This window comes from Malurus melanocephalus, unplaced genomic scaffold (genome assembly GCF_030028575.1).
Source record: "Malurus melanocephalus ecotype Western Australia unplaced genomic scaffold, MMel_1.1 scaffold_35, whole genome shotgun sequence".
Taxonomy (NCBI): domain Eukaryota; kingdom Metazoa; phylum Chordata; class Aves; order Passeriformes; family Maluridae; genus Malurus; species Malurus melanocephalus.
Window position 1 is genome coordinate 2,842,228 of NW_026623267.1, and position 22,817 is coordinate 2,865,044.

General features: G+C 35.9%; 1 protein-coding gene across 1 annotated transcript in view; it reads left to right on the forward strand.

The window, feature by feature from the left end:
- Positions 1 to 22,817, forward strand: part of MMS22L (MMS22 like, DNA repair protein) — a 90,064-nt gene that overhangs the window by 8,831 nt on the left and 58,416 nt on the right. Inside the window, exons 5-12 of the mRNA XM_057364107.1 lie at positions 1,159 to 1,246; positions 1,343 to 1,520; positions 2,684 to 2,777; positions 4,753 to 4,883; positions 8,732 to 8,845; positions 10,609 to 10,788; positions 16,211 to 16,273; positions 22,358 to 22,477. Of these exons, the coding sequence (XP_057220090.1) occupies positions 1,159 to 1,246; positions 1,343 to 1,520; positions 2,684 to 2,777; positions 4,753 to 4,883; positions 8,732 to 8,845; positions 10,609 to 10,788; positions 16,211 to 16,273; positions 22,358 to 22,477 (968 nt within the window). The remainder of the gene's footprint in view (positions 1 to 1,158; positions 1,247 to 1,342; positions 1,521 to 2,683; positions 2,778 to 4,752; positions 4,884 to 8,731; positions 8,846 to 10,608; positions 10,789 to 16,210; positions 16,274 to 22,357; positions 22,478 to 22,817) is intronic.

Genomic DNA, 22,817 nt, shown 5'->3' on the forward strand with positions numbered 1-22,817 from the left:
ACTGGAATATTCTGGTACATGCCTTGCTCACAGAATGTTGTTGCTCAGAAGATGTTGAGATAGGCTTGTATTCACAAAGCTTTATTTGTGGGGTCTGTAACAAGTGACATACATGAACTTCCTGGTTAACTGGGGAGATGGGAAACAAAAGGGAGAGCAAGAGAAAAAGGTAAAAATAGGGAAGACTCCCCAGTGGTCAGCTGGGGAGAGGAGCAAAGACAACTGTCTTTCCCTGGGTGTGCAGTCCAGATAAGAATTTCTGCCTATGCATCTCCTCTRAGATAATGCACTTTCATTTGCCTGCTCAAGCTCCTTATTTGATGCTTGCATTTAAGATGCTCTCAATAATCAGCACGTGTGATCAGGTACAMGTTGCAGGCTGACTGTTTCCTAAGCTTTTGTGTATATATGTTATTGGGCAGTAGTTGCTTGGTATTTAAATGACTATATTTGCTTTGTTATGCACTAAATTCATCTTTCTCTTATGTAGACTGAAAGCCACAAGGCAAGGTGTAAGAATAAATAAGGAATGATTCTCACACAATGGCAGTAACTTTCAGTGAATTTCTGCTGTAATGGGGGTGTTGATCTTGCAGGTGCTAGGTGAGGATGGTAATACCATACAAACAGCTTCAGTGAACAAAGGAAAGGCGACATATAGCCAGAATAACTGKCTGAAAGGATACAAATCTGCAAGTGAAAAGCAAGATTGTGAATGGATGGCTCTTAGCATTATATATCTGAAGTTCTGTGCAAAAATGTGATGCTTCTAAGGAAAATTTACAAGTCCACCTGTTTAAGTCTGTCAAGAGAAAAGGGTGCTAATAAATTGCCTTACCTGTGTCTTAACTGAAGGTGCCTTGGAAGCAGTCAGGAAGAAGGGCAGTTGGGTTTATGTTTTCTTCTAGCACTGAGTGCTTACTCCTGGTCACCTTTCCCGAGGGCCTTTTCTGTCTGTATGTGGGTATGTGCCTGAGATGATAAGATAAAGAATGGATCTGATCCCTCTGGCAAGATGACATTTAGAAGTGGGTGTTTGCCATCAGTCACCTCCCAACCTGTCCTCTGATCTKGTTTAATTACTGTGGAGAATGCAAATGTTAAAGGAGTCATGATGTGGTCCCATCTTTTTTAAGCTATTGATCTCTTTTGCTTTAGGTCATGCTGCACGCTTCCACTCTGAAGCAGAAAGCATCAGGCATCAATGTCTTAAGTTTTTGCACTATGTGAAAGTTTTCATCTTCAGGTGAGATTTACATGCATTTTGCTARCGTGGGTACCCAACTTTCTGTAGTGGCTTCTTACCTGTTTTCCGATTGTGTGTATTTTTCTGAACATTCAGGTATCTGGAACCCCCTAAGATGGAACACGATGGAATGCTGCACCCTTATGAAGAACTAGAAGCTCAGTTACCATCAGTGTTGGTGGAAGAGCTTCATGCTTTGACTGTGCACATTGGTCACATTTGTGAACTTCCTAGTAATGTTCTGGCAGCATTTACTATTCAAAATCAGGCAAAGGTTGGTGTTTGTTTGTAATTTTAATTTTATGTGGTATTATGTATTCAACTTGATACATTTTGGCTTAATAGAAGGTTTTTTTTGGTATGTTTCTTTTTTCTATCTTTCATTCTTAAGTGCTATCCTGTACTGGGCATATACAACTAATGAGATCTGGATTTTCTATTGCTGTTTTTATTTTTCTATTTATTTGTGTTCTATAGCTTTAGAATTCTTCCTATACTATACAAATGATAATATCAATTGTAGGTAGATAAGTAGGYTTGAATTAGCATAGCTTGTTTAAAAAATTCCTTGGTTTTTGTCTCTAGTAATGTTTAAAATTCCTGAGCTACCTGGCAGGAGGGACATTTTTTTAAAAAGACATTCTGAAATCTGACTCAGAGTGGGAAAGAAAGAGTGCGGATGTGAAAGGAGGCACAGCAGCATTAAACACTAGTGAAGTATGCACAAATCCTAATGGTGTATACATATCATAGCTTATGCTTTCAAATCTTGTATAAAGAAAGAACGGAATTTCATTCTTGTGTTGTATAAAYTAGTGTCTGGAGAGGAATATCCACTGAGAAGCAGCATTTTGAGTCTTTGTTTAGCTTGTCAGTAGGGTCATTGTTGGGCTGATGAACAAAACAGTAATTTCAAGTAAACTTTAGGGAGGAGAATACTAAAATGCTGGATTTGTTTTAAGAGCTCACTTTAGCAGTTTGTGTGCTACCTAATACTTTTCTGTAAGGAAAAGGTTAACTAAGTATGTTGTAATTTAAACTTGAATCAAGACTTCATAAATAGCCTCTTAGAGACAGAATTGTAATGGAAGTTTTTTGTTTGTTTTTTTTACTTGAACTGAATGGCATGTTTATATGTTACATTGTATTTGATCATAGATATCTAGAATGTTCATTGCAGGRCACCTTAGAATCATTAAGAGCTCTAGAATCATCAAGGTTGGGAAAAATCAAGTCTGCCTTTACTCTAGCATCTCCATGTCCTCCACTAAACCATGTTCCCAAATGCCACATCCGTGTGKTTTTGAACACTTCCAGGGTAATGATTTCACTGCTTTCCTGACCAGCTTGTTCCAGAGCCTGACCACTTGTCTTAGTACATTATCCAAAAGTCCCTAAAGAAATGTTAAATATAAGTAAATGTATTTCTAATCACAGGTCTTTCCTCCATCATGGCACTTACTACATCTCCACTTGGATATTAACTGGCTAATATTAGAAGTTCTGCATGTACTAGGTGAAAAACTGATGAGTAAGTATGCAGGCTTTTTTCTTGAACATATTTTTTGCATATGACTCACTTTTTTTTGTCTTGGTTTGTCCAGAATTAAAACTACCTTTAGTAGTTTTTAAGCATAGCTGTATTGAATGGGGTAAACTCAAATATGGTAAAAGTAGGTTCTTTGTGAATCATCATGCAGCTCAAATTAAATAAAATTAAAAATCTGTTCTGTCAAAACTTGATCAAGATCATAAAGTTCATATCAACTGATGCACCATACTAAACATTTAACAATACACTTCCTGACATCACAAATAAAAATGCATTTGCAGATATCCAGAATACATAAGAATGAATGGCAGTTWGACGAAAACAGTATAGACAAAGTGTCCAGGAATGGACTAGAACAAGGATTCTTGGAGGARAGAATTTGTATTGTTAGCCATATGCAACACTAAGAAAATGTTTGCAAAAGAAGAAGCCTCAATCAGAGGAGCTTATAAAAGTACAGCAAGAAAAGGGCAAGGCAATATATTGTTAAAAATTTTTATAAGGCTTTAAAAGGGCAAAAAGTAAGTTGAKAAGAGTAAGCTGTTCATAGAAGCTAGATTAAAAAGGTCATAGAATACAATTGAAAAACTCAATTTCAGAGTAGTTTGCTGAAGTATTGTTAAAATACAGAAGAGAACTTTATTTGCTGTGTGAGGCTTGTATCTATTTTCCATGTCTATTCTACCAAAATAAATCACAAAAATGTATTTTCTTATATAATCAGTGAATCACTGCAACCATACCTTCCCTCACCCATACTGATATTATAAATTATCAGTATAAATTCCAGTAGGAATTGCAGCAGTCTGAGTAATTCTGAAATACAGAAAGAATACACTATATGTTTAGCCCAGGTAACTGGTACTGAAGCTGAACTCTTAGATTATCTTTTACCTGTTACAAGTGCTGTCACAACACAGCCTTGCTCGCATTAATAATACATTTTCTCTGTTTCTGTATGTCTGCTTTATTGGATAGCATGTGGGTTGCCTTTTTGTTCTATAATTCTAAGTTCCTTTTATGATCAATTGTGGGATAGCCTGTTTTCGTTTTTTAGAGCATTTTGGAGAAAGGATAGCAGAACTGTTAGAGGCAGTTTATTTTCCAGAATTCAATATTTATTTCTAGATAATGTTCTGAGTAATAATGCAGTAATCTATCTTTGTAAGGGAAAGCTCATGATTTTTTTAACATAATTTACTAGTCAAGACAGTAATATCTCTACATATATTATTTTGTCTTGTATCCTTACATGCCTTTTAGRATGTCTTGGGTTTCTGCTTCATTCTGTAAAGTGTTCTAAGTGGAAACTTCACACTGCTGAGACCAGTGGCAGGATAGTGGGTTCAAGGYTTCACCTTGCATTTCCAGGAATACTTCTAAAATAAAAGCTCACTCTACGTATTGTCTGTTCCACTGATGTCAAGGGAGTTGTACTGTTGAAAAGCTTATGGGATAAGAWCTTACAGCCTCTTAACTTTACCATTTTATCTGTTAATGCCTACAAATGCTCAAGTTGGAACATGATCATGCCAGCTTTTTACATCAACACATCCAAAGGAAAGTGTTAGACCTCTCCAGAATTGTTTGTCATCAACTTGCATATCTGCAAAACATGTCACGATTCCAGAACATGCGCACTGGCATGTGACGAAGAGGAACTTGCAGATAAATAAATCTTTATTCCTCTGCAAAATCTGTGCCAATAAAAGGCTGCCAAGTGCCAAGCTTTTTTACTGTCAAGCTGAATAATACCAGGTTTCAGTGCAATAATGAAGGGATTAGCTTCAATTTAGGATGAGCTTTTTCATATGAATTTWTAAATTAAAATTACACACAAGTCAACAAGCCCATTCTAAAATATATATATATCTGAAAAGATATATCCTGTCTGTCTTATATTCCTACAGCCAAACCTGGAACTAAACAGTTCTACTTTTCTTTTGTTTTTTAGGACAAGTTGTATATGCTAACCATTTCATAAATCTAACTGGAGAGAACCTAACCAGTATCAGTTTATTTGAAAAACACTGTGAAAATCTCATAGCTGATTTAATAAGCTTGGCCATCAACAGGTATACAAAGGTAACTCTTTTTCTTTCTACAGATCATGGGCAGTTAGATGCTTGTATTGSGATCCATATGAATTGGGTATTGTGCCAGTGCATAGATGACTTCTTACTGCTTAGTTTTAAATGTTACGTATGGCTTTGTATCTCCATGTTTTAAAGAGTGTTATTTGTTAGGAGCTCAAATTGTGTTATATTTATTCATGACCATCTGGCAGTTGAATGAGAGAGTAATATTGAAATGCACTGTGTACAGAGCAGAAGTGAGTGCCACATTTCCTAAGTTCAGTGTTCCAGGTTTAATGCCAAACATGGCACAGTCAAAAAGGTTTAGATAGATGGAAGAAAAAAAAAAAGTCTTTTCAAACTCTCTCAACAGGAACAAAAAGAGAATAACRCTAATCCTGGCAGAAGCTAACTGGACACTTAAACAATGTCATATTACAGTTTATTGTTGCAGTGTGCCTATTTCCACCACTTCATCTTTCTGTTACAGCGCTTTTGCATTTGTCATGGGAAAACTTGTCCATCTCTTCTCTTTTTCTTTCCTTCCCTTCTAAAGTTGCAGTATTTTTCTCACTTGTTTTGASCATTCCAAGGCTAGAAAGTCATAATAGCTCCATATAGCAGCCAGTAAAAGAGCTGTGTAATCTTCTTTGTGTCATTGTGAAAGCTGCTTTAGATGGACATGTGTGATCCATGAATGCTTGACTGAAGTCTGAGAATAAGTAGCAGTGACCACTGTATAATTTGTGTTTCCCTAGTACAAAAACATGAGAAATAGTCCCTCTTCTCTCATATCACTTTTGAAGGTGGGAGGAATGAGTGTACTAGCATTTGATAACTGTTCTTTTAAAATACCTTCCTGTAGAGAACTGTTACCTTTCAAAATCAGCTTTGATCTRTTAAATTATCAGATAATACTGCACCCTTCTCCCCTGACAAAAGGCAAATAGATGAGAATAATGTTTTATAAAAGAACATTCAAATAGTATCTGTTGTACATTGTGCTTKATGGTAGGCCTGGAAATGTCAGATGATAAAATGACAGATTTGACACTTTCACAGAGCCACGTTAGGATGAGAGAAGATTGGTTTGCCACTSCTTTTTCTTAAGTTCTCTCTAGGCACGGGCCACACACCTTGAGTTAGTTCTATTTGAGATCAATTTCGGAAGTGAAACCTACACTTGAACTGGTAACTCCTACAGAATGCAGTCACTGCTGTCATCCAGTAMTGGAAATAGCATCCCTCAAAATTGTTGAAAAGGCAACTAATACATCTAGTAGATGACATCATCATCCCATCACTAAAACATGTCCTTGGGCTTTTGGTTGAGAATATTCATGAGTGCAGCTTTTAGCATTTGTAGATCTCTTGGAAAGAATGACATAAACTCTAGTCTTCCAGACTCATATTTTCAGTTTGGTTTCTTTGGGCARCTCTGATACCAAGATGTTTGACTTGGATCATGTACTGAGCCCGGTGTGCTCTGAGACACATTTGGCAGAGAAATACATATCCRTGGCTATCTTTCTTCTGTCTTCAGCAGCCACACCTCTGCCACCAGATCTCTTGTCCCAGCAGAACCACAATTTGGAGTTTTGAGCATTCTTACCAAGATACTGAACYGAGGATGTTGTGAGAGGAAATACAAAGTATCTCTGAAGAAAACAATGTCTTGGCTATCCTTAGTCTAATCAATGTCTTGTATGGTGTCTTGCTTTGATACTGCTACCCAGACTCGATTCTGAATGGATACTGCACATTTCTTGACAAAAAGGATCCTGCAATCTTGTAGATTAGCACAGCAACAGATGCAAACAGTAGATAAAGAAACCTTGTGCAACGACTGATAGTCCATTTGTAAGTTTCTATGCCTAATATTTCTGCAAAAACCTCCAGTGTTACAGTGCATCTGTAATGAGTGGAGTGCTCATTTCCMATGGATCTGTTTTGCTCTTTGGTGGTGAGTCATAACCAGAATTGGGGCATTTCAGTTTTGGAAAGTTAATRGCTAAATAATGAATTTTTCAAGAGACTTTAGTGGTCATACTGTTTATTCTCAAGATAATATTTACATAAAATTAATTCAGGTTGTTGAGAGATTCCTGTAACAGATCTTAAACTAAAGGTGTAAGGAGAGACAAAGGCACCTGAAATGCTGTGAGTATATGTGGAAAGTGAATAAAGAATTATTTAAAATACATCAGGTATATAATGACAATTTCATAGGATAAACAGGATTCTTGAGAGAGAGAAAAAAAAAACAATTGGGTTGCATTTATATATACATGTGAATTCATATTTATGATTAATTTTTCAATATTTAAACCTGATTTGGAGCTGTACAAAACTGTAGTTGTAAACATWTTGTTCTAAAGATGGATGATACATAATAAGTTTGCATCCTAATAAAATATTATACAGATTTGAAACGATTGTTAATATACTTGTTCTAATTGTGAAAGTGGATTTTTAGTCATTCACTCCCATTTCTGTGATGTCTCACACAGCTACTGCTGTCATTGGCATTGCATATTTTGATACAATTTTTTATTTACGCTATTAGGTTTCCAAATTCAGAAGTTATTTTTAAGTGCCAGTGTGATTTGAGAATAGTTGTGCATGAGTGGATCAGACAAAACATGAGGATWTAGAAATTCAGGATCCATCTCATCATATGTAGATATCTAGGAATTAGTTGGCTAAACTAGTCACCTGAGGTACTTTTTATTGTCATGGAAGGGTAACAACAGTTCTTTCTTCTGCAGTGAGTGAGATTAATTAATCTCTCTAGGTACCTGTTGCTCTCTGTTTGCTTTAGAGAGGCATAGGTTAATTAGTCAAACTTGGACTACTCATTGTTTAGGGAGAAAATGAGTATGACCTGCTTTGTCTTCTCTCTTTCTACATTTCTGCCCCTGTGTGCTTGCCTGAAGATAAAAGGTGCTGAATTATATTATTTAAGTGAAGCTTTTCTCATAATTTTGTCACCTCTGAATACAGTTCAGTGGGTTCATGTATCTTAGGATAGAGTAGGTAACGTTGTATCTATAGTGTGATTATTTTAAATACAATGCTGGTAGATCTTAGAAACATTAAAGCATACAGAGATTTTTTTAAATGCATTTACCACTTCCTTTTTCTGTTTTGCTTATTTTGCTTCACAATTCAGGGAATGTAAAATTGAAAGATGAATCACAAGAAGACTATTTTGCATTTGAAATGCATCAGTCTGAGTGAATTTTGTTAAATATGGAATAGTAATCAWATAACGTACATGACTTGAAATATGCTGTTTTCTGCATATTAAAAGAATGCCTTGCAGTAAATTTACTGAAAAGCAGATTTTGTGAAATGTTGTGGGAACATTAACATCCTGATGCCAAAAACAACATATTCTATGAGCATTATGCCTAGTCATTAAGGATTTTTCAGTTAAAATAACAATAATAGCTATTAAATCATTTGAAATCTTTTTGTTCCCAAGAACATCAAGAAAATCTAATCAATCATTTTCTTTTCTCTATTGTCAGACTGAATCRGTATTTATTGCAATTTCTTTTCATTCAGGGCACGGAATGCCGTTTTTATTTGATTAAATGATGTTTGAAAGTGGACCAGAAGAAACTGAGAAATAGCACAACCTGTAACTTATGTAGAATTAGGAAAGAGTTGTATGAGAGAGATATTTTGGATGTTAGTGAAGTAATGCACCTTTGAATGTGTAATTGTAACTCTGTTATTTACCTGAAAAAAAGTCCTCAACCTAAATAGCCAATACAAGAGGGAATATTGGTATATAAAACAATTTCAAAAATAACACTTCTGTGAAAAATTTAATTCTATATTCTCTTTCAGGTGCGACCTTCTGAGGCTCTTACTAGTAGCCATTGTCCCTGTACATGCATTAAAGAAATGTGGGTTCTACTTATTCAGCTGCTGGACCACAGAAATAAAGGTGCTGAGACAGAGGTAAGGGAATAATACTGTTACATGTGCAGTAGAGTCGCCAGATGATCCCATATGGCCATGGATGCACAGATCTGCTGGTAGAACTGAACCTCATATTTGCTCCAGGAGAGCTGTGTGCCACCTGTGATGCTTTGAGCCACTGTCRTGAATGTGCATAAAGTCCTGATTCTTTGTTTGCAGTGTCCTGTTGGGTTATGACCTAGGGCATTGATTTGGGGGTGCTCCTAGAGCTGAAGAAAGCAAAGCAAAGGAATAGAATGTGAAAGTTCCTTTCTTTGTATGGAAGAACAAAGTACAAAAAGCCATGTTTCCTTATTTTTTAAAGCAATTATATGCAGTTTCTGTGATATGTCATGCAATGATTCATCTCCAGGCATTAGGAACCCAGGTGCAGTCAGAACAATGATCCAGCTAGCACGTTTATGTCTTTGTTACCCATCTGTACAAGAACAACCTGGGTTTCATTTTGAACTTGTAGTTTCTGATTTCTYTAGATGCTCCCTTATACTTCAATTGGAAGAACAAACCAGCAAATCATTACCTGTTCTCCTTCTTTATACCAATGCAATTTTACATGCCTCTTCAGTTTGTTCTATTTTCTTCTGATATATCCTACCTTCTGCCTTTTCTAGGCTAGKAATTCTTTTCTTCAGGTGCCACTTTTTTTACCTGTGGTCACCCTTATTCCATACTACTATACCGTGTTTTGAATAACACAGTGCCAGGGTTGCAGGCAGTATTCTAAATACAGGTTAGAGGGCCGTATGATTTTATACTTTTCATAATGATGTTTTCTATTTTGTTCCTTTCCTTTGCTAATATTTTCTAGCATTTTAATTTTTCTTTCTTTGCTGGTTAGAATTGAACTGATGTTTCTCTCAATGAATACAAAGAAGTGTCAAAATCCTTTGAAAATTTTCTGAAATAATCTTTATAAGAACCAAAGTGGCCATCTGTGCCATGAGTACAGTTCACTTAGTACAGAATGAAGTACTTCACAATAGAGGGTTTGCACTGATGGTTGTTTATGTGTTAAGGACAACASATGTAAAGGTGGACAGCACAAGTGAAAGTGCACTGCTGTTAAGCATTTGCACTGGGAATAGGACTTTGCAGCTGAGTTAGGATCAGGAKCCAGCTGAGGTGGATAAAATACATGTGCAAGGAGGCCCCAGAGGGCTTCCATAAAACTAGGAAAAATAGACACAGGCTGTAAGAAGTAGTAATATTGTGATCTAGACAAGGGTCTGAGTCAGACAGAATTTGTCTGTTCTGGAACAGACTTACAAAACAGGGAATTGGAACCTCTGCTTGCCGTCTTTCAGATTGATTCTCTATCATCTACTATATTCCTCTTGGTTAGGTTAGTCTGGCGCTACGAGTTTTTCAAAAATACATTATAAAAAGTCTTCATTAAAGAGCTCTAACCTCTCTTGTGAGTGTTGGGGCACCATCCTGCCTGCATATCCTCAATCTATCAGTTTGTAATTTTGCCTCTGTAGTACTGCACTGCATTCTTCCTGGTGACTCAAGCTTGTCCTTTCACATTGCTTTCTAGTTACATTTGAGAGAGGACTTTCTAAGGTAGTCCTGAGTTTTCTGTGTAAATACTGACCACTGCTTTTTGTTATTTTCTTTAAATGACTCATCTTGCTTGTTCTCTGTAAAAGCAAATTAATCAATAGGACATTGTTGTAGAGAAAATTGTTAACATAGGTTTTGTTATTGAAAGCAGTTCAMATTAACTTTTGCATTTTCTACAGTGTTTCTGGAACTTGGTGAACAAAGCCCTAAAGAATTTCTTTGAACAGCCAAGTACTTCTGAAAATGTGTCTGGGTTTGAAACAGTTCAGTGTAAAGACCCCCTGAGTTTTAGCTGGTGGATCATGAGTCATCTGGCACCACTCTACCTGTTTGACCGTAATGGAAATATAGATGAAAAGGTGGGTATGCTTTTTTCTAAATACCTAGGATTACAATTGATTTTGATCTCTTTGGTTATTTTTGTTGACAGAAAATAATTCATTTTGTAATGCAGGATTTTTCATCCTCCTTAAAATGAATCCTTTTTAGGTTGGAAATTTTAAACTGTGCTTTGTACAAGTCAGTAAATGTTTTAGGAGCCCCAGACATACTCATGTTATACACCACATATTCAGTAGAATACTGTATGAAGGAAAATTGAAATATCCCAGCTAGTTTGTAGCACATATACTTAATGATGTAGCATATGTTTTAAGACTGTCTGCCTGCAGCATAAATGCTTCACTGGGTTTGTTGTTTTAGGAGCTGAACACATTAGTTTGTGCTGTATGAAGTATAAGCCTCAAATATTGACCGTAATTATTAGTCCCACCTTTTTTTTAAGATGGTAGCTCTGCTTTAGGTATATTTCAATCTGTCTAATTGAATTGCCTTTGCAGCRCAGCAATAGCATCATAAGATGCATTTGTATTTGTGTATACAGCTTAATTTTTGTGTTGGTATGCTACCAATAGACACTGTCTAATAACTTGAATTCAAGTTTTGGTTTAGGAAACTTGCACTTACTGAGGCAATTAATCCATTTTGAGATTTATGAAGACTGACARTTTTTCTTAATTGCCTATAGAGGAAGCTTGTTAGAAGCCAGTGAGATAGACGAAGACCCAGAAACMGGGGAACTTGAGTTATTTTTGGTAGCGTGTTTTGTTTGAGTTTTTTTCTCCCTAATAGTGTTTTTTGCACTAGGGAGAATCTGGCCATGCTGTCTTCTGTCACTTGTAATTCTGCTCTTTTATGCTCTTACTGTTACTGTTTTTTTTCTGTTTGTTTTGGTTTTGTCGGTTTTTTGAGGTGTTTGTTGATAGTCTTTTTGTTTGTGGGTTTTTTTTCCCCATTTGATGGCTTTTGTAACCTTTCAGCTGCATTGCTCATATTTCCTAATTTGCCCAGCACAAGGTCTGTTGGGCATCTTCCACAAACAGACTTAATAGCATTTTATTGTGAATTGTCTTTTTTATTTGTAATTTAACAGTGTATATTAAAACTGGAAAGGCCATACCCTCTTTCTGTTAAAATCTGTACTGTAATTTATATTGATTTAGGATGAAAGGTTAAAACTTGGAAACATGTTTGTGAACTGCAGATCTGTAAAAAGAGAATAATGATCACACTTGTTGAGCAATTTGTTTTGATCATTTAAAATCCCTCTCTTTGTCTTTGGATCTTTAAAAGCATTAGTATATAAAGAGGAAATGAAAGAAAAATGTTGAAATTCTGTGGATGYTTACAATACTAAGTAAAATAAGACTTTCCAATAAAATTAAGCATTACTTGAGTTTTCAAATCTGTATGTTYGTAAAAAAAGTTTAAATTGTAGCAAAGATGTGGTAATTCAGTGCTTGAATATTTAGCTGAAAAATTCATGACYATGTCTGGTCACTAGAGGACTTGACCCATGTGGGATACTCGTGCTTCTTCTCTTTGCCAGTTCACAGATCCTTTAGGATCCCATGGCAGGCTGCTTTTTACCATGTGGCAAAATGAAGCAACTTCTTACACATTAGTACAGTGTAAAGTTGCAGACAATGTCTGATTATTACCCTGAAGATTACCTGTTATTACCCTGTCTCAAACTTCTCTTGTTTTTGCCCCGCTGCTATGTGGTGGGGAGAGGGACACAGTCCAGAGCATTATATAGAAGGACCTTGGAAGACAGAATTACTACACTCCCTGCTTCTTAGAGGAATTTAGAAAATGAGAAAAGGTTATTCCCAGGTTGAATACAAAAATTGGTGTGAAGCACACATTTATACTGGGTTTCTTATATTTAATGCCCTAATTCAAATACAGTGATAGTGATTACTTTGATCATTGGGGCTTTTTCCTGTGTCTCACACTGATAGGTACTATGTATTTAGCCTCATGAGAGATTATTTTTTGCCCCAGGCACAACATTATTTACATAAAAAGTAGAATGAATTATTTACTAAAAAAAGTAGAATGAAGAAAAGGCTTCCTGTTGTTCTTATTTTAAAGTAGGAATCTGAGACACAGTGATAGGAAGTGTCTTGCCCAAGATTAAATAATACTTTTTCCTTAGAGCCCACCTGGGAGAAGAGAATTTCCAAGTCCCTGATTTGTAAATCATGAGACCATCCAGCGCATGCTCCTCTTGATACTTCTGGAAGTCTTTATGTTCAAACTATTAGCTGTGCTTTGCATTTCTGAGTGTTACTGTCCAGGGATCCCTGTTCTTGTACAAAAAAATCTTATCAGTAACATCAGGGCCTTTTCACCGGCCACAGTAATATAATCTGTCATAGAAAGTTGATAGTAACCATCCCTTTAGGTTCTGTCCCCCTCCCTGAATTGCAACCTTGAATGTTTTTTTGAACATTTTAAGGTAAAATAGTTTGATATGAATTTACAAAGTCAGTGGAATTACATGAGGACCCAGTGTAGTCCAGTTTTGTTGGTTAAACATTTGATGCAATGGCTTTGTGACACATGCTTTCTTTTAATTAACTGTGATCAGAGGTGGGAGGATGATGTGTCATAATGATGGTTATTCATGTGCTCTGTAGCAAAAATTGCCTCTAAGCCTATGTCATCTGTGGAAGATTTTCAATTTTTTAATGTGGTCTGCATGGCCTGAAGGTTGTTATGAAAGCTTTTAAAATTCTAAATAGGTTTCAGGCTTGCTTCTTTTTATTTTTTCCCCTTTAGCTTATATAATGCAATTTCAAATATGCAATGATTCATATATATTGAATATATGTTTCACATACATGAAACCACTTTTTTAAACTAGAAAATTTTGGACAGGTTTCTAAGAGACTTTGTTCTGAGTGATGTACAGTGCATGCCTCTTTCCATATTCCCCTGTTCAGGTCCCACTTCACTCTTCTGAAAAGCAGCATTTGTATATTTAAAACTCAAATGGGACATGATGAGAAAATTTGCTACTTCTGAACATTGCAGGGGTCAATTTTAATATCCTGTGGGCAAAGGTAATATRGGCAAAGTTACTTGGGGCTAAGAATTCTTGCCTTTGAATAGAATAATCTGAAATGACTACATGGCAAGATATGCAAACATGGACTTCCAGCTAAGAAGCCTAAYGTGGCTTTTCCAGGTAGTCAGCTGTTAGTCCTTGCAAAAGTTTTTCCTGCAAACTCAGCTCAAGTTTTATGTTTTAGCAGCACTTTTATGCACTCTAAGATCTCCAGGTTTTGCTAAGTTTTAGGACTCTCTTGGGGTGGAGGGAGGATATTTTAAGTCATGAGGTTTGGTGTCAAAGATGTAGGTTCTACATATTCTTTGACASGGCTAGATTGTAAGCAGTTGTAAACAGGTTCTGTGCCATATTGCTGGTGCAGTAGGGAATACTGTTTGGATGTTTATCTATTGACATTTGAATGAAACAAGTCTGTTAAAATATAGATACAATTGTAACTAAAAAGAATGCAGCAGGTGGTTGGTGTCCTTCCTCCCTGAGTTTGAGCTGAACCTAGGTGCACTCTTGTAATCAATGCCAGTTGGTGTCAGGAGTTTGCCCTAGATTACTCCCAAGATCTTGAAAGGTGATCTGCATAGTGCAGACGAACTGAAACTTTGGCAATAAACACCTGTTGTATAAAACATGTGTCCTTGGTCTATGCTACTGCTAAAACATGTTCAAAACAGGCTGATCCAAACATCCAATGCTCTCATASACATTTAGCATGACTCTAATATCTACATTGCTGCTAAATCTGGCCTTTTACCAGTCRCTTAGCTTTAATTAGAATCTGCAGTAGGACCATGCCAGTATGTAGGTATTTGCATAACATCAGGCTCTGAAATACAGCAGTCAAAAAACTAATGTAAATACTGGCCAGGTCTGTCTGGGAATGCTGGTTGTGCCCTTCATGGGTTTACCTGTTRTTGAAGTGCTGCCTTTACTCCTTGGCTGTTTGTTGATGCAATGTCTTCTCCTGACAGGATGCTAGCTCTGGTTTCATGATACAAAGCCTTTAGCATCAGTAACRGCTTAAATCATGTTCATTGCCCTAGGCATAATATGCCCTCTGCTGTTCTGGCACAATTATTTGTGTCCCTCTTCTGTGACCACAGTCATGCCCTACCCCCTTTTTCATTCTTTCTTTCTCTTCTAAAGTTCTGGGTAGATTCATTGTTGTGGCCTTAACTGTCTCACAAACAGAAGTTCCAGAACAGCTGAGCAGTGGCATGCAACAGGTATGAGGGCMGAAAGAGGAGCTGTCAGGATGACGTAGAAGTAGTGGGACTTTCTTAACTGATACAGCTCAAGTTTTTAAATCACAAAATAGTATAACTTTCTGTAGATCTGTCCTTTTGTTTATGTTTGTTCCATAAACAGTCTATGGACAGTGACTCGCTACCATTTTCTGTCTTCAAGTATTTCCTTTTTCTTGTGGTGCAAATTGCAAAGTCACCTATTAGTCAAACAGAATTGGATGAGTAYTAGTGCATATTTAAAAAGAATTCATTTTAAAAATTATTTTGGTACTTTCTGGAGTTCTGTGTGAAGCTGTCACCAAGTCATACCTTTAACTAGTTTTGTCAGTAGCAGATGAGAGGATGGAGCACAATGGTGTTACTGCTGGAARGTAGTTATATTTCAATGACCAAAGCATAAAATGTTTTTTTATTGTAAATTCTATACTCATGAGGACAGCTGTCTGCAGAATAATGTGCAAGGTTTAACAGTTGTGGTACTGGAGGGAACAAGTAAGGTAGGCCAATGATGGAAGTACTGTGTTCACACATCTACTTATCTACAGAAATAAAGCTGTGTACATGGCTGAMTGAAATACATGATTGTTGGGTCTCATAGGAATGTAGGTATGTTGGCCTGGTTGCCTTTCTTTTTTGTGCCTGAGAAAATGGCCCTAGTTGCAAAGCCTTCTACKTTTTTCTTTCCCACTTTGCTTAAATGGACAGAAAAGGAAAAAACAAGAAAATGTGAGATGGTGCCTTTTCTTCTTTCTTTTTATATCTTCCATTTTATAGAACATTAAAGAAAGAAATTGTAAGACATACTGCTTGACTAATAAAAAAWGCCTGAATGTTTTGCATCTCCATTAATAGTGAGGGTTGGGATTGCAGATGAGTCAGTTAAAGCTGTTCAAGTTGCATACWTTTAATTTTTGGTTTTTATTGGCTTTCTGAGAGCTAATTCTTAGGACAGATACCAATTACATTYATATAACAAAAAATCTCTTTTTGGTGATGACTACAATGTTGCTGTCATGAAATTAAATATTTCTGGAAATATTTTGTCCGCTTACTTTCCTGTTATTACACAGTGTTTCCCATAAAGGATACAAATGTTATTTCATGTTGATAATTATTTTTCAGAAACAGAAGGAATCCAATTGGAAGTTTGTGGAAGAACTCCTTAAAAAATCCACTGATGCTCAAGTAAGTGTGTAAAGGAAAGAATAATGAATGAGGAAAGTGTCAGGGATGCTTTCAGGAAAAGACAGGGSATAAAACAAAGTCCAACTAACAAGTGTATTTTTGGAGTTGTAGTGTTTTTATCACTGGTAAATGAACAACCTTGACATAGCTGAACTATGACAGTGTACAGTTCCCTCCTTGTTAGCAGTTCCACTTGCTTTAAAGTGCTTGTGCTTGATGCTAAATTGTCAGATAAAGAAAAAAGATAATTATCCTGGAAGAGTAGTATATGGCTACACAGACAAGATGTATTCAGAATAAGAACTGGATGCTTAGAAAATGTAAACCAGATACTGAATATAAGGATATCAAGTTGAGGAGACATGATGAAGGAGATAGTCAGTTGCATTGAAAATTCAGCTATATCCCCATCACAGCAGGAAGGTGACTTGCCTTGCTGAGCAATTTGTCTTACAGGCTTGAATCAAACTCTTACTGATAAGGTTCTAGTTTCTGAGCACTCATTTCATACCTTATCATTTTTCTTTCTGCAGAACTGTTAATGCAGTGCTTCATGGCCCAGAGGTCAGACTTGACCTCCTTTTAATATGCTTTTAAATATGCTGTTCATCAAGTTTTTAAAATAAGTTACGTGTAGCTCTGTAAATTTGTTCTGAAGTTGTGTGGTACAAATTGCAAATGTTGCATCAGCAACGCCTGTAAAAAGAATTTCTTTATTTATCTGTGTTGAAGAAAAGAATAAGGATGTTGATTTTTCAGTTTGGTCTGTGAAATTTATTTTTTCATTTGTACATAAAATTAAGAAAAATCCTGCAAAGTTCTGTTGTTSAAAGCAAAAGGGGAATCAGCTCTTTCAGTTTTCTTAATTATTTTTACTGTCTTGCTCATGGAGTAGCAACAACTGTAGTTAAAGCTGGAATATGAAACAGTATTTGTTACAGCTACAGTTTCTACAAGAAGATATTTGTAGTTGTTAGGAGAGTTGAAATGATAGCATGATTTTTCAGCTTTTTAATACTCTACATAAACTCTGACGCTTGGTTATGTAGTCTTTCAGCTTAAAAGATTAACTTTTTGAATGATTTTACAGTTTACAGTATTTTACAGTACATGACTAAAATACAAACTGTGCATATCTATTAAAACCACAGTGATGACATTACTTATTGGATGTGAGAAAAACTGGAGAGATTTAGATAAGATGCATAAAAACTGTGAGTAGCTGAGTAGCTAATTGGCCACCTTTCTGTGTTGYATTTTCTGTATGGCAGCAACCTGAGACTCAGTAAGAAGACATTTGTAGTTAACCTTTTTTTCAAAATAATCTCCTTTTCTTGTGAGTGTTTATTATTTTGAATAAGGATTACTTTGAAGCTGAACATACATAAAATACAGTTTTTGATGCTTCTGTTAAACAAGTATTGAACTGTAGACAGTTTAGAAAGGCAGCTAAGTGGCCAAGTTCAGAAGACTTGCATATTGAGTCATTCATGTCACAGTACTATGAAGCAAATATGTCTTTTAATTTCCAAAGGCAACCACTGTTGGAATTAAAACAAAYTCTCATTTTCCAAAAACAGTGTTGTAAGTATTACCAACCATCTAAGGAACCATCTAGTTTATTTCCTTTTTTTATTTGTTCATTATTTTTTCTTGCATTATGGAGTTAACTGCCCGAGGGAAATGCTCCTTGGGGAACATTAATTCCTATATGTGCACAAGTAAATGTAGTACTTTATTAAAAAATGCATCCTGCTCCTTATCCCTGCACAGCAGCTTTCTTGATGCTGTTTAAGGAGATATTCTTTTACCAGTAGACACGTTCATCTCCTTTGTTGATCTGTCAGCTTTAAGTGGCCACCCATACCTTTTGTCAAATCCTGTTGCGTCTCTTATGTATTTTTGAATCCAGAAAATGTAGGAATGAGTAACACAAAGAGATGACAAGAAGTCAGTAGTGAAATGGAACATGGAAAAGTGGGGAAAAGCAAAAGTGGTAATAGTACTTTTAGAATGAACAGCAGGACAGAATTGATGATACTGCCCTTTAAGACGTGGCATGAGTTTGTTAGTAAATCCTGTCTGAGCCATCCTTTTCAGCATGTAGCCTCTGTTATCTACTAAAGATGCACAGCAACAGCTATGTAAAATGAATAAATAATAGTGTTGATTCACCCATTTGATAGAGAGGGAAGGAATTGGTAGTTAAAAACTTCATTTTTAGGTATATGGGAACTTAAAAGCTAGTTATATTTAGTACTATGTTGATTAACCTCATAATCCTCTTGTTCTTGATAATCCCTAACTTCCCTATAGTTTGTAGACTGTACATGGTCAGAAGAAWGGCAATTTACATTGAATGGGGAAAATGAAGAAGAAATCAACTATGTGTAGTTTTGTGTGTTCAAAAGCATCTGAAAAAGGTGCAGAACATACATTTGTAATGTAAATCATTTGTAATTTGTTAATCTATCTGCTACCAATGATTGTTAATTTCTCTTTATGTGAGCTTCAAATTCTGTGCTGTGAAAAGGTGATTTAATCAGCGCAAAAGATGATTTAATCAGTTGCTGCCAGTGAGGGTAACAGAGCATCGTGAAGCAGCAGAAGCTGGAGCTAACTTTAAGAGCCTTAGGACAGCTAGGTATTGGCATAGAAAATGCCTAACCAGTGTTAAATCTGCAGCATTTTGATAGTTTTGGTAATGCTGTTGCTTTTAGTGGTTCACTTGCAGGCAGTAGAGAGCCTAAACCATGTTCATCCAGGATATGCTGGATTTTGGGTGTGATAAAGACCTCCTGAAGAAGGTGTTGCATGTCCAGGTGAAGGTGGTAGAGGGTTKCTGCAATGCCCTGTTACAGATAGGAACTGCATTAAGGTTACAGTGAGCCTGCTTCTGAGCAAGGAAAAGATGTGAAGGTACTGTTCATCTTGGGGATTAATAGACATGCAGAGCAAAAATACTCTGTGAGAAGGTATGAGCAATCATAGATACCTGGGAAAGTGTAGTGTGCTGCTCCCTTGAATATATATATCCTTTCAGCTTCAAACAGATGAGTTCTTCAGCCATGAATTGTGCTCTTTAAATTCTACATGGATAAGAGTTGAAGAAAATTGCTTATGTGAAAAAGCTCCCAGCTCTATCACTAAAAAAAGGGGCATTTTGRGGGAACCTAGTTGCATGAGGGGTTTCCTACTTTAGTTGTAATTTGAAAGTCTGTTCCAAGAGAAGAGAAAAATAAAGCTGGTTTACAATTCTATTTGTACTACAAAAYGAAAATTGTTGTAGTAGTAATATTATCATAACTGTATTTGTCTACTAGGCAACATCAAACTGACTAAATTTATGGGTTGTCAGTGTAAGAGGAATTTGTGTTTATGAAGTTTTATTGTGAGAATCAAAAGCTTTTTAGTTTGCAAGAACTAATAGCAGTCTGTCTTACTAGACTTCTCATTTTGGAAAAGAAATGTTTTGTGTTGTTTCGTTTCTGCCTCAATTTTGTTATACTTTCAGTGCRTTTTTTGTTTAATTCTATCTTAAAAGAGATAGAGAAGTATTTCTTGGATTTCTAGGAAAACCAATTTTGTTACTACAGTAGGAGGTCATAAGAGAAAAATGTTGTGTTTAGATAGTACTATCATTTTGATAGTATCTGGTGTTCCTCCCTTCTGTGATAAATTAAAAACTGACTACCTCAAGAGTTCTGATAGTGTTTCCAGCAGTGCAAGAGACCATTTTAAGCAAAAGAGCAATGAGAGAATCCATTAATCCCAGGGATATTTGAAGTCTGGRTAACTCTTCCATATTAAATTTGAGATAAAGCCTTCAGTGCTATCTTGCTTTTGGAAACTGTTCTAAAAGTATTGTTGGACAGATAAATAATGGTTCAAATTGAAGCTGCTCAGCTGTGTTTATTGTTATGATTTTTGAATTAATTTAACTGAAACAATCATTGTTTGTTGAATTAGATCCTAAACATAACCCTAGACACCAAATACAACTTCAAGACTAAGCATTCCCTTTCTGAATGGTGTGTGTGTTTTGTTTTTGTTTTTTGCTGTGGGGTTGGTTTTTTGGTGTTTTTATTTTTTTTTTTGTTTGTTGGGTTTTTTTACATCCTTATAAGTGGGTAGATTCCTCTAGAGAAATAGATATGCTCGGCTGCAGTTTTTTTTGTTTTACATCAAAACTCTTGTTTTTATTCATTGAAAACAACAGCAGCTGTTCTGTCCCTTGTTTTTGGTGCAAGGTAATTTTTTGGGAAGTCTACTGATTTAATAGTTATGTCATATATAGAAAATTACTTGAGTATCACTGTTCATTTGGAGGCATTTTTATTACATTTGAATTATTATTCTGGATATTTTAACGTGTCTTTACTGGAAAGTTACTTTCCTATTTCATTGGGGTTTGCATCTTATACATAACATCATGAACATATAATTTTGTATGGCAACTGAAAATGTTGTTTCAATTTTCAAGTTGTTAAAGGAATGTACCACTTTAGAAGCCATATGCTCTGCATTAATTGTTCATGAAAAGAGAAGGTAGGCATAGTTAGAAGTTATCATAGGTAATTGTATACTTGTTTGCAGTGCTGTGATAAATTGTAGCAAATCAGGCTTTCCACRTGAATGTACAGCCAAGTACAGAGAGACAAGTTAATGAGTGAGACTCATTTGTGTGACACTGAAAACAGAAAAATAATCTTCTCCAAGACATAGTAAGCCATAAGAAGTAGCATTAAGAGCAGAAGTTTGGAATGGTCCTTAAAGGTCATCTACTTCCCACTCCCTGCCTTGGGTGGGGACACCTTCCAMTAGACCAGGTTGCTCAGAGCCTCATCCAACCTGGCCTTGAACACTTCCATCAATGGGGCATGGAAGCTTCTTCTGGCCAAGCTACCCCCAGTGTCTCACCACCCTCACAGTAAAGACTTTCCTTCTAATATCTGGTCTAACCCTACTGTCAGTTTAAAGCCATTCCCCCTTCTCCTATCACTACATGCCCTTGTAAAATGTCCTGCTCTTGCAGTAACAGGTACTTACAGACTTTTTCAAACAGCAACAAAAATAACCAAGCAAGCAATCCCCTAAAAAACAAGATCAAAAAACCCCAACAAAACCCAATATATATAACCTAATGTTACCTTTTTCTATCACCTGGAATTAGTGATTTATTTAAGTAGTTCATTAATTGAAGCATTTTCTGAGGTGGGTGAGTTTGGGGCATTATTAAGAACCTATCACTGTAACTGGAATTGAAGGGGGTAATTTCTCAATCTTTATCTGAGGCGTTTATTCATTCCCCTTTTTGGGGCTTTGATGTTGAGTCATAAAATTCATCCTGTATTTTTTTTATATTTCTTGCCCCTTTTGTTCTCATTCAGTTTATTTTATTCTGTTAGAAATTCCAGGCATGTGCAGTATTTAGCTGTTATTTGAAAACTAGAATTAGGTCGGAGTTTCTCTTGTCACAGAACAAGTTGCTACTATCCCAGAGCAGTGTTAGACTCATTATGTAAAAGTCTATGCTTAACACAACTGAATACAAGTTGGTCCCTTGAAACACTTYTGCACTCAGTGGAGACAATAAAGCCCTTATAGGATTTATCATCCTAAAGTAGATGCCTAAAATAGGCTGAGTTAAGCGCATGATTTCGATCAGAACATGGAGCTCCTAATATCCTGCCTCCCCTGCAAGTTCAGTTTTGTTGTCACTAAAAGCTGCWTGACAAGAATTCCACTTTCATTATYCCACAATTACAACCTGAATGCTTCACTGGTTCAAATTGTTGGCATTTCCTATTTTCTTTTCTATGAGCCTTTTCAGCAGTCTTTTTTGACCTAAATGATTCCATGATTCTAGGATGAACTATTGCAYTGGCTAGTTTGCAGAGTGCAATTGTCAGCTTTTATCTTTTAGCTCATTGCTTGTAATAGCAGATGCATTTATTCAACAGTATGTAATTAAAAATAATTTTTATATTAGGAAATTACTTTGAATAGTCTGGTAGAATTTGGTTTATGTGTAGATAAGGTGACACTCCCCTCCTACAATTAATTTCTTGCTTCCTTTTCAAGGCTGGTGTGTTAGAGGAACACTTACGAATGCATCTTCAGTGCTGTTTGGCTTTGTGTAGTTTCTGGAATTTGAACCTATCTATTGTCACCATACTCTGGGATTATTACAGCAAGAATCTGGTAAGTMGTGAATATATAAAAATGTAGAATTGCAGGTAGGCAGTCCTTGATTTTTGCCGATTAATTCTGATTTTCCTGTATCCAAGCTTGATTGCTATAYTTCTGTAAAACTACCTAGTCAATGGCAGTATGCCTAAATTTTCTGTGTTTATTTAATGAAATCATATTTAAATTTGTTATGATCCATTCCATTATGAAATATAATATAGTAATATATTTTAACCCTTATTTTTCATCAGGACCACTCATCTTAAGATCTTGTAAAAATACTTTGCACACAGTTAAAATGCATTTTAATTTTTTTAGCTCTGGTAGGGACATATCCTTTTATTTGTATGAA